This window comes from Octopus bimaculoides, chromosome 1 (genome assembly GCF_001194135.2).
Source record: "Octopus bimaculoides isolate UCB-OBI-ISO-001 chromosome 1, ASM119413v2, whole genome shotgun sequence".
NCBI classification, from domain to species: domain Eukaryota; kingdom Metazoa; phylum Mollusca; class Cephalopoda; order Octopoda; family Octopodidae; genus Octopus; species Octopus bimaculoides.
Window position 1 is genome coordinate 87,762,090 of NC_068981.1, and position 13,125 is coordinate 87,775,214.

General features: G+C 34.1%; 1 protein-coding gene across 2 annotated transcripts in view; it reads left to right on the forward strand.

Annotated features, from left to right (window-relative positions):
• The window catches only part of LOC106880021 (lysine-specific demethylase 6A), a 168,017-nt gene continuing 154,892 nt past the window's right edge, over window positions 1-13,125 (forward strand). For both annotated transcript variants that reach the window (XM_052968091.1, XM_052968094.1), the window contains exons 1-4: window positions 1-204; window positions 486-549; window positions 2,946-3,087; window positions 4,241-4,290. In XM_052968091.1, coding sequence (XP_052824051.1) covers window positions 122-204; window positions 486-549; window positions 2,946-3,087; window positions 4,241-4,290 — 339 coding nt within the window. In that variant the 5' untranslated portion in view covers window positions 1-121. The remainder of the gene's footprint in view (window positions 205-485; window positions 550-2,945; window positions 3,088-4,240; window positions 4,291-13,125) is intronic.

A 13,125-nucleotide genomic window follows, 5' to 3' on the forward strand; every position in this document is an offset into this window, starting at 1 on the left:
CGATTGGTTGTTACTAAAGGGTGAGAGGTCGAGGTTAAACTAGCAGTAGCTCAGTGATTACATCCTGTTTTTTTTTTTAAAGTCTTCTATCTTGGGGTTTCTACTTTGTATTTAATGAAACATGGGGACAGAAACGCTCACCGAAAGCACGGCTGACCAGGTTTTGACGGCAGAAGAGCGTCAAAACCTTTTAGAAATTGATAGGTTTGTTATTATTTTCAACTTTGTGATATTATTCTGTTGAGGTTTTCATGTAATGATGCTATTTACTCAAACACGCAATAAGGTTTATCAGTCTATCTGTCCTTTTCTGCGTCTCTTAGGTCAGTATGCTCTGTGTGTCATGTGGTTCGGCCCACGATATCTACCTTGCTCTGGATACCTTCACGTTTTGAATGTTTCTCTCTGTCACCTGCTTTTGTCGCTTCCTCTTATAAGTTTAACGGTTCAGATAAAGAGCAAGGTGTTTTATTATATTTTTTCAGTTGCCTGTTTGGATTCATTCAGCTGGATGACGGTGACCAACCGAAGAGACGTCTTCTTGAGAAGGTAGGTTGTGCAGTTGTGTGCTAGGTGCTGGGATGCTTTCTACGTCTTACATTTTTAATAATTTCACCTTATGGAATATGATAAGTTCCAATCTTCTTTCGGAAAGGTCCAACATGTTTGTGGCGACACACTAAACAAAACTGTCAGTGAATAAAACTATAGGCGGCAATTATAACGATTACTTTTCCGATCTTGTAAGTTTTCTTACTGGCGAAATGCCATGCTAGAGTGTTAGGGAGCATTTATTATTTGTTGACAGGGAGGCGCCATTCTAAAATAGCAAAAACGTAAACACATCGTTTTGAAACCTTCATATATTTCATCTTTCAGTCTCCATCTGTCTCTTAAATTTCAACCCTACTCAGTTGTCTTACTGGCCAATTTCTCTTTAAAGCTGAATTCGTTCGATCGCCTGCTATTGTCACACTGTAAACACAAAGGTTAGCATTTTTGGTCAGAAATTTCTATTTTCTTGATCATATTTGTTTAAACTATCCACCCACCCCCGCCTACACAAATGGTCGAGAATTTAATTGCGCCTTATTTAAAAAAAAGTTGTACTGTCTTTAGTTTCCCTCCTTTCTTGTTATCTTTGTCTTTAACTGAATAAATTACACGCGAAGCGAAACTTTGGGGTTTATATTCAGATTTAATTAAGATTCTTCAGTGTTTAAATTCGTAGTATGCTTGCACAATATTATGTTTAAAAAGAGTATCGTTAATTTTTCGAAATTTAAGTGCGAATAAACTCAGCAAATTAAAAGTGCTCATATTTCTAAATTATTATTACAGAGTTGTCACACCAGTTGAAATTGTTTTTGTCAAGCTTTTTTGTACTGCTTATTAATTTCAATTTAAATGAGAAATAATTTAGTTATATTATACAAACTTATATTTTAAGTGATTCCTTATGTAGTTTAGAATTGAGAACCCGTTTAAATTGAAGCTTAACACTAAATTAACAAAGGATGCATTATATATATTATCGATATATTTTTTTAAACTGCAGTCACTGTTGACAGGTTCTAGACCGAAATCAGATGGAAAAACCTTTTGTGCCCCCACTTTTTTCTTTAAAAATAATAATAAATCCCCAGTTATTTTAAATTTTCATGTCTCTAGTATTTAATATATCTGTTAAATAACTGGCTTATTGCATTTATATGGGTGGAAATGATCAATCTTGGAATTGATGATGAATAATCCAAACTAATAAGCAGGTGACAAAGTGTGACGGAATATTGGAAATGGTTAAGGAACAAACTTGAGGATATTCGCGTAGGATTTTTCTTTTTTTCTTCTTTCTTTTACGTCACCTGTTATCGAATTCGTATCTGTTGAATTCGTATATGATTGAAAATTTTTATTGATAATGATATTAGCTATTCTAAGCTCTAATTTAAAATATTGGAGCAATCTTCTTGTCACAGTTATTGTTTGAAATTCCTGTTTTTACATGTAAACCGAAAAATACAGAGGCCCATCTTTTGCAAAACTAGATATAAAAAGTTTTTAATCTCAGAATCTGTACAACAATATAAAAGAAGTTCTTGTTTATATATTGTTGAAAATAAAGGCATGCGTGGTTGGGGGGGGGGGTGTCTCTTCTTTCTTTTGAATTTATTGATTTCGGAATTGTTGAATAGTATGTTATGTAATCTTCGTTGTAAGATAGGCGCAAATAAGGTCCTTTCCGTGTTAGCAGAACTCAGATGTCTTAACCTTATACTAACTGGATTTTTGAGACACGTTGGCTAAACTAATTAAAATCATAATGTTTGAACAAGGTTGGGGATTTCTGAAACTGTATTATTAAATATTATAATTTCCTTTATTTTAGATTTTTCATTTGTTATTGAGCGTAAATCCAGCAACAATTTCGAATAAAATTCAAAAGAAATATTGTCGAAATAATGGCCCTCTGAGCATTTAGTGAGAATATATGGTAGTTAAATGAATAGGGATAAATAAGCGAGGGTCATTAATAAGAAGCAGGACCACACTGAGGAAATCTTGAAACTACTCCAATGATGACTTTTCATATTTACCACGGTGTTTAGATTTAAGATCGAAACGTTATTGAATGGTCGCTCGACTTGTTAGCAATAATAGCTAAGCTTCCCTTGATGTTGCACTATATCATCTTAAAATTGGAGGAAGCATTGGATAATGTAGTTAGTCCTGTGTAGATTGCCTGAAAATAGATGGGATGGTCATGGCTAAACCCTCTGGTCATACGTCAGCTCGATCTATATTTTTAACATTTTTTCCCTGATAATCTATACTTAAACATTCTTTGTATTGATTTATATATATATATATATATATATATATATATATATATAAAGCCACTTGAAATTCTGTTATAAAATAAAGTAAACCATTTCCCATTTCAGGGTATTATATATTATCAACAGAAAATCCAAGAACATGCAATTCTGCTTACGAAAGATTCATCAAAAGGCAAGGATCCCGCTATTGCTAATATTTACCGTGAATTGGGTCATGTACATTTACTTCTTGAACAATATAGTAAAGGTAGGTCATATTTGCATAAAATTCCTAGAATAACATATTTTTTGCAATATTTTAAATACTTAGAGAAAACGTATCTTAGTTTGTTGAAGTTTACTTAACTGGACAATATCCTTCCAGAAAAGTTTTTGATAAAAGTACAATTCTGAAGAATAGATGCATGTTTCGATTTTTCAGAACCATTTGATCTATTACTAATCTTATAAGTTATTGAAAGAGTTTTCTAACTTAATGATAGTTGATTTTAAAATTTGTAAGGTATTGTAATTAGCAATTTAAAAGAGTAAAAAAAATCTATGATTATTTTTAAGTTCATTTAGTATTAAATACTGCAAATATTTGAATTTTATATAATTTCTTCTTGTTAGCATGAGTTGGTTCTGAATTTTTTGTTTATGTATGTATGGGCTATTGTAGCAGATATACTTAAGCAACGTTTGGCTTGATTTTTCTTATCCATATTTTAACTCTTGGGTTTTGGGGCTGGTTGTCTACTTTTTCAACTCTCATAAATTTCTTATATGCTTGTTATTTTTCAACTTTTTGTATACTCAGGTATACTGAAATCTTTCAACCTATCAGTTAAAATGGAATTGATGCTTTTTGTTATGTACAAGGGTGTTAGTGATATCAGTGTATCAACCCCCAATGTAAAATAGAGATGAGTGATGCACTTACAGTTTATAACTGATTGTAAATTTCATAACTATTGAATAACAAGCATCACAGAATTTTTCTGTACAAGAAGTGTGTTTTAGGCAAGTCAGTCTTATAGTGGCAATAGTGTTGATCAGTCAAGGTCAGGGTCTAGAAGAAAAATTTGCAAAGCAGAACGAGGTGACTTTGCTCTTGGAAGGGAATGAGATTTTTTTTCTCACTATCAGAAATTCTTTGGGCCTCGTACTGATGTACTGGTTTATTCCACCTCTCATAGGCCCTGCAAGCAGTACTTATTTGGATCTAGATGGACTGGTCTGATTCAGCCCTGGTGGTGGGGTATGAGTAACTAAGCTGGTAATGTGGTGCTCTAACAACTAAACCAAATGTGCTTCAGTACTTTATTCTGTGTAAGAGTATAAGACTTAATGTTTTTTTAATGTTTATATGTATATATATTACTCAATCAGAAATGATTGACTATTTTGTTTTATTTCAGCTCTATCAGCTTATCAGAAATATTATTATTCTAATCAGGAAACCTGGAAGGTAATTTTATTTTTGTTATAGTGTGCAATGATAATTTTAAAAAAAAATCTTAATGTGAATATTGTCATTTGATTGAATGTCCATGAGTCAGTATCCTGTTAATCAGAAAATATTAGTCTTGCATAGTATTAGTTTTATAATGGTGACAGATAAATCTTCTGCATTAGATACCATCAAAAAAAGAAAAGAAAAATGGCAGCTTTAAAACCCAATGAAATGCTTGCAATAGATTTCAATAAGACCATTACTTCAAAACTTTATCCACTCCTTTATTACATTTAAATATTGGTTTTTAGTTATTGAAAATGTATTATAGCAGTTGCTACTCTTTTTATGGTGACTATTCAGGCTGATCAATGAAGACTACTAAACAAAATTGGGTTTCCTTTTCACAACCGAGAAATATTTCAAATAGGTGTTAAGGGTACACTGTCATGTATGCACATTCTAACTTAGCCATGAAAAAAACTACCTCTCTCCTCTTGGTATGCAAGCCTTCACTGATCAGTGAACTCTCTCCAATGTAGTGTTTTGACATTCAACAATGATCTTGACTACTCTGAATGTGTGATATTTGTCATGTCTTTGCTTAGATTTGCTTACTGCATCACTACTTCTTTAGTACCTTCATTGTCTCTAATGGCCCTCAGTGAGTGCACCTAGCTGTTAGCTATAGTCATTGGATCTTGTCAAAGAGTGATGCATTAGTGTAGAGAACTAATATTTGTTTTTCCTCACCTTTGTTATTTATTACTCAGAGAAGTGCAAATATGTCATTTGCTAGACTACTAGTACATCTAAACCTTCATTCACACATTCTAGATTTCATTAAATAATAATACAAAAAAAAAAAATCAGTAATTGACCATATAGAAATTCAGGTGAATCACACATTGGAATAGAATTCACACATTCTGTAATACTACTACTACTACAGATATATATATATTTGTACTCGCATCCTAGACTGCATTAAAAAGAAAGCTATTGAATTAGCGATGATTCATTCACTAACATGCTTCAATATCTGCTTACAGACATGCATGTTTTCTCTTAGAGCAGTTTCTGCTCTTAGGGACTAGCTATCTCCATATCCTCTCCATCCTTAATGTATTTTATTCCCAGATCCTGTTCTAAAATTTCATTCTGTCTTTTCTTTTTAGAACTGTAGCCTTCATGCCCACATTTTTACTTCAGATTTTGGCATCAACCATTTCAGTCTTCTCAGTCTTGGATTGTTTGCAAAAGTTTTAAGCCTTAATCCTCTTACTTAGATTACCTTATTTTTAAAAATGTTTCTGTCTTAAGCTATAGATTACACAGGGAATATGGCTATTTATAGTTTTGTTGATATAGAAATGTCTTAGGTTTTCATTTCTACCTCTCATGAAAAGGCAATATACAAAATTCAAAAAAGCAACTGAAGTAGTATTGTGTAGTGTTCATGTGTGTATCACTTTAATATTTGCTCTCACAAGTTGATTTGATTTCCGAAACAGAATCTTCCCTTGTGTTGCTTCCAGTATTCTTAGAGCTCAGCTTGTTACTTTCTCCCAAGCTCTTTTTAGCCTACTTAGGTATGTGAATATGTAGATTAAAAAGATCCCGATGTTTGGTTTGTCACTTAAAATAAGGAGTTTTTTTTTTTTTTTGAAACTATCATTTAATGTCTGTTTTTCCATATTTGCAGGGTTTGAATGGATCTCACACGGTTTCCTTACTCCATTGCAATCCCTACATATAAAAATGAATTATAAGTTAGGCTACCAAGTCTATATTTAAGGATTTAGTCAAACATTTGTTCATGTTATAACAGATATGTGTGCTAATAGTATTGTGTTCATTTCCACAAAGTGGTTAGTTGGATATGTTCATTGGTGTTTGTACATGCTATCAAATTGAAGATGGCATTCACTTCTGATAATTTATTGAGAACATGGATTTCTAAATCTTTGAGTATAACAATTTTTAAAACATTGTAGACACTTTAGCCTTCATGGTCTAATTTTTAATCTACCCTTTTGTAAAGAGTTTTGGAGAAACATGGCAGTCGTCTAACATGGTTTTTTCAACCCTACAGAAAGTTGCTAACACATTCATCATTATCATCATCATCATCATTTAACCCTTTCATTACCATATTTCTGTTGAAATAATGCTTTTTTTTTTTTTAATTTTGAAAATAGTAAAAAATATTAAAATAACTGACATTATTCAGCTGGGGTTTGGAACATAAATTAACATGAAATTTTAATGGAAATTTTAATTTAGATTACTTTAAAATGAGAAGTTTGTATCATAGGACCAAGGGCGTTTTCAGGCAGGTTGGTATCTAAAGGGTTAATGTCTGCTTTCCATGTTAGTTTGGGTTGGATGGTCTGATAGGAGCTGGCAAGCACTAGCACTGGTGAGGTCACCAAGTAACTTGCAAAACAAAAATCCCTGAACTGAGAGAAAGAGGTGGCTTTGTGTATTATATATACACACACAGGTGTCTTGTAATAGGAGAGACACATGACTTTCTGGCATTATATAAGGGTAGATTGGAGTAGCTGGGGAGAAGATAAAGATGATAGTTTTGGGATACCAGAGTGAACTCTCAAGGTGCAAGAAAGTGAGCATAAGAAAGAAAACAAACAGTGGATCAGCTGTTGAATTGTGTGAGAGAAGAATTGCACATCTCCACATATTTCATCCCCACCCCTTTTTGTGCTATCACTTATTCTCTCTGGAATCATTTTCTTTGTCTCCCACATTCTCAGTATCATCCCTTAATCACTTTATTTTCCACTGAACACCCCTTTCACCTCCCCTTTTCCTCTATACATCCTTTCATTCTACCAATGACACTCCTACTACCTTACTATGTTGTAAGTTACACACTTTGTCCTATATTGAAATCAAAAGAAATTTTAATAAGCTAACAGTCACCATACAACTTGTGGTTTAGCAATTTAAGTTGCTAAAAGTTGTAATAAAAATTCAATAAAGTTAGGAAAAGAGCTAGTAAAACATGGACGATGATTATTTCATGGCAAAGCAATGCTTCTTACATAAGTTGTAACATATACAGAACAAACTTAGCTAACCTTACTGTCCTAATACCTATAAGTTGTTTACATTGTTGTGTGGAGATGAACAAATGAATTATCAAACTAGCTACACCACAAATGACAATCGTCACCATCATCCTTTAATGTCTGTTTTCCATGCTGGCATGGGTTGAACTGCTTGACCAGAGCTGGGAAGCTGCACCAGGTTCCAGTCTGATTTGGCCTGGTTTCTATAGTTGGATGCCCTTCCTAATGCTAACCACTTTACAGTGTGTGCTGAGTGCTTTCAACATGTCACTAGCATGAGTGCTCTTATATGGTACCAGCATGAGTGCTTTTTACATAGCATGGCACAGGACTTTTGCAGATGGATCCTCTTCACCAGGGGATGCAGCTTTAATATTTCTGCCATGGAGGATGAGTTAGTTTAAAAAAAAAAAAGTGTGTGTAATCGTGAGGATAAATGTACTGCAGCCATGCAGATTTAATGTCCTTGACCTTCAGTATAATTCAGAGGGTAAGAAAATGAAAGCAATATATATAATTCCCAGATAATGTGCAAAAGAATATTGTTTTTTTTTTCTACTGAATACTCTTTTACTTGTTTCAGTCATTTGACTGTGGCCATGCTGGAGCACCGCCTTTAGTCGAGCAAATCGATCCCAGGACTTATTCTTTGTAAGCCTAGTACTTATTCTATTGGTCATTTTTGCCGAACCGCTAAGTTACGAGGACATAAACACACCAGCATCGGCTGTCAAGCAATGTTGGACACACACATACATATATATATACATATATATGACGGGCTTCTTTCAGTTTCCGTCTACCAAATCCACTCACAAGGCTTTGGTTGGCCTGAGGCTATAGTAGAAGACACTTGCCCAAGGTGCCACGCAGTGGGTCTGAACCCGGAACCATGTGGTTCGTAAGCAAGCTACTTACCACACAGCCACTCCTACGCCTGATTACAAAATTTGGCACTGTCATGGTATTAGCTGTCAGAATTGAAAGTAGAACTGACAAGGAACGTTACTGCTGGTTTGAGTTGATTCTTTGGCTACTGACAACTAATACCATGACTGGCCGGAGCTAACTATCTGTCTGTCTGTCTATCTCACTATCTCTCTCTCTATATATATCTATCTATCTATCACTCGTTCACCTCTGTTTGTGTCCGTAGAATCTATCAAATTAGAAAACGCAAATTTAATATAAAAATATATTTTCTGAAATTGCAAATTATTTAAAATATAAAAATATAATTTTCAACAGAGAGAATTTATCAAAATAGAAAACAAATGAAGTTTGAAGTTTAAAAATAATAGGATCGACCACTCACAACTAGCTAGCGCGGACGCGCGACTGCGCGTTCGGGACCACTCTGCTTCAGTAGTACCCTTATACTCTGTGTGTTTTTAAACACATGGATATAGGTGTCAAATTTGTTCCAATAACTTTCGAGTGATAGATAGATAGAGAGAGAGAGAGAGACAGACAGACAGACAGATAGCTCGCTTCAGCCAGTCATGGTATTAGCTGTCAGTAGCCAAAGAATCAACTCAAACCAGCAGTAACGTTCCTTGTCAGATTTTTCTACTTTCACTTCTGACAGCTAATACCATGACAGTGCCCAAAATTTTAATATTGAACTTCCTTTGAGATACCAGTGTGAGTTTTCAAGCATGAAAACTCTACACACTCTAATTCACAACATATATTTATGCCACCACACAAGCCATGGAAGAAAATTTTATATGGTAATTGGACCTGCAAGAAATAACAGCCATATCACTTTCAAATCATATCCTATTGTTTTGAAAAGGAAAAGGCAATTCAGTGTTTCTTTCAACCAATAAATGGTAAAACATTAATTACACAGCTTTTTACTCATTTTACCTCATAATTTATTAATCTTAAGAGATGACAGTAAATGGGAAAATAGCTCCTTACAACACATGTATAACATATCTCTTCTTTTATTTTTTCCTGTTACTTGTTTCAGTCATTAGGCTGTGGCCATGCTTGTGCTCTAACTTGAAGAAATTTTAGTTTTTTTTTTTAAACCTGCTACTTATTCTCTTGATCTTTTTTGCTGAACCGCTAAACTATGGAGACATAAACAAACCAACTCCAGTTGTCAAGCAGTTATTGGGGATAAACAAAGACATGCGCACGCGATGGGCTTCTTTGGGTTTCTGTCTACCAAATCCACTTGCAAGGCTTTGATCAACTCAAGCAGTAAACACTTGCCCAAAGTGCCATACAGTGGGACTAAACCTGGAACCATGTGGTTGGGAAGCAAACTTTTTACCATGCAGTCACAGCATACTCTCAGGTTATGGTCACAAGCTGAAAGTGGAAAAATTTACACTATTCAGTATGTTCAGATAGATGTATCTAATAGATCCCTGCCATTCTTGATTTCACTTTCACTTTTTGATCATAAGGCAAAAGAACATACATATATAATTGAAGAACAGGAAATAAAGGCAACTAGAAATAAAGAGAAAAAAAATCAAAATGAAAAGGTATTGCAAAAAGTGATAAAATTAGAATATTTGAGGTATTTATGAAAAAAAAAACCCCATCCAAAAACAAGCATTAATAATTTAAAAAATTAAACAGCCTTCCTTAATGCTTTTAACTATGGATATTAAAACAAGGTAGTTGGTTGTGTGACTTAAATAGCTTCTTTATATTTAAAAGATATCTAACATTATTACAGCACACTGTTAATTTTGTCTTCAATCAAATACAAACTGATAATTTAAGATATATGCAAAAATACAACCAAACTAAGAACATTGCAATACAAACAAAATTCATTAAAAAAAAAAAACCATCATTTGATATGGTTAGCAAAGTGTATGCACACTTGAACTTGATGCCTTTAAACTATAGTAAGAATAAAATTACATCAGCAGAGGTTGAGTGAGCAATTATCTGTTAATGGAAGCATAACTAAATCTAAAAACACAGGGAAGACCACCAATGGTTAAAAGAAGATTTCTATTTTAGTTGTACAGTACTGAGGAATGTCTGAATTGGAACAAAAGCTATGGTAACAAAAATATGAAGGAGCAGATTTAAATACAGATATAAAATAAAAAACAATATGTTTCAAAATAAAGTGTACTATACTGTCTTCCCCTTGTGATTGAAATGCATAACCAAAAGGATGATAAAAATGTGAAAAAAGACCTGTGACTTGGACCTTTTCCTTGTTAACATTTTGGAGGAGATAAAAGAGAAAAGCAAAAATTAACCCTTTACTATTCAGATTACTCTGTCAAATGAAATGCTTATTTACTAGCATCCTGTATTATCTTGTAGCTTTGAGATTTCAATGGTATCACTGTTTATATCTAGAATGACATTGTAGGGTAAGTGTGAGAGACTGGATCTCACCAGTGAATATAAAATATGTAGAATATTTGGGCCTGATATGGCTGTTTTAAATGCTAAAGGGTTAATGATATTTAGAATATACCACCCAAAAGAAAATTCCGACTGATTTTATCACAAGTGACAGAACCTTTCATGTCCGTTTTGTATGCTGGCATGGATTGGATGTTTCATTATGGTCTGAGTCAGTTCTTAGTTGAACAATGGTAAGATGGCTTGAGGAAGTGGGAGTGTTCACTAACAGTAAAGAGTGATGGTGCGGGATGATCAAGTACTGCCACTCTTTGTTAAGCCAGCCGCATAATACAGGGAATAGAAGGAAGAGGGAGTGAGTTTCAACCTCACCTACAAACATGTAGCTACCATCACTATCCTCCATTATGCCATGTCAATTCTATCTCTTTTATTACTCCTTCCTCCACCACCTTTTCATCCCAATCACTTTACTTCTATCATACATTGTCTTATTTTAACTACTCATCCAAATTTATTTTCTTTCTCAGAAGAGTTGTGAGGACTCCTACTTTATGGGCACGTGGTGACTTCACCAGTGCTGGTACCAGGATAATAACACTCTGTAAAGTGATTGGCATATGAGTGGTGACAATGTAGGGCTGAGAGAACCCCTTAAGCATGACAACCTTTTTAGTGTTGGTACCAATGCACCCTGTAAACTCAGATGGCATTAGGAAGAGCATCCAACCATATAAACCTTAACTAAAATGTATGAAAGGGATGTGGTCCTCTCACCCAATTAGGTGTACAGTAATTCTAAATAGAGAATGATGATGAGGAAAGAACAGAAAAATACAAATAATTTTGTTTTTTTCAGAAGGTTGACATAAAAGTAAGAATCAAAAATAAGTGCAAATTATAAAAAAAAAAAACCCAACAATGAGGAGTAGTAGTGGAACACCTTTGAATTGTTAATGTATTTTAAGTAGAAATAGCCATCACATCATTATCAAGTTTCACACCATTGGTTCTAAGGCTCAGGTTAAAAAAGCTGAAGCTGAAGACTTGACAGCAGTAAGATTAATGCCTGGCCAAAAGAAAAATTGCATAAAAATGGTATTTAAAAAAAATTCAAAGGATTGGACCATGTGGGCGCCAGAAAAATAATTGAGTATGTGGTTTCATGATGTGCATTCTAAATAAAATTTGTATCCATAAAAGTAAAAAAGAAGTAGACAGATTGGAAACTGCCAATATTTGATATCTGACATTGAAACTAAATGGTGCAAATATACTCCACGTAATGTTTTGAAATGATAGTATAACAATACTGTGGCTTTTGCCTGTACATGCAGACAAAGAAACAAATGTAAACCATCTAAACATTAAAGACCATCAAAAGAAAAGTGCTTGCTTGTTTGCAGAAGTTTCAATTCTGGTTTGGCTTCGATTTGTGATACTTCTGGTATTATATTATTCTCACTTCTCTCCCTCCCACCTTGATAGACTTTGTATGGTGAGGTTTTTTTTGTCCAGTGAAGGAAAGTGAAGACATTTCAGGTGAGGGATATCAACTGCCTCAATTGTGTAAATTCTAAAAACTTAGAATGAATATAGTATCATCATTTTATGTCCACTTTTCTATGCTGGTATGGGTTGGCCAGGTCTTCATGATTTGAGTCAAATCTTATTCAGAATCTGTATCTTCCTACCTGGAGGACCTTGTCTAACATATACATTAAATTTTTGGCATGGTTTTTATGGCTGGATACCCATCCAATACCAGTCACTTAATGGAGTACACTGGGTACATCTTATAGTATTGGCTCTAAAGAGGTTGTCATACATTTAGCAAAATTAAAGATCTCTCTACCCTACACTGCCTCTGTTCATTCACCAACCACTTTCCAGGGTGGACTGGGTGCATTTTCTCAGGGCACTAATACTAAAGTTGCCTTTATCTCTGTACTATACATTGTCCTTTTTTTTTCTCAAAGCAAACATGACTGATAGTATGAATAAGAGGGTAGAAGAAAAGAGCATGTTAGAATGGTAGGAAGGGTGTAATGGAAGCATTAGTGATAGCTACTTATTGATTGTTGTAAGGAGATTGTATAAGAAACCTGATGCATGATGAGATAGAAATAAAGATGGGTCACAGTAAGAGAGCTCATGATGGATAGCAGTAATGATGAGTGATGGTGAGAGTGATAGATGTCAAGAAAGGTCATGTGAACCAGAGAGACTGAAGACAATGGCAAATAGTGAAGGAATGAAGATAAGGGTACATGTGGACTAATCTCATGCTGGCTCTTTGTTATTCAAGCATCATTGATCAGACTGATCAAATATCATAGGTGGCATACTTAATTGGGATTGGGGGTGAGAGGGTAGTTGGTAGAGATTTAATAGGAATAAG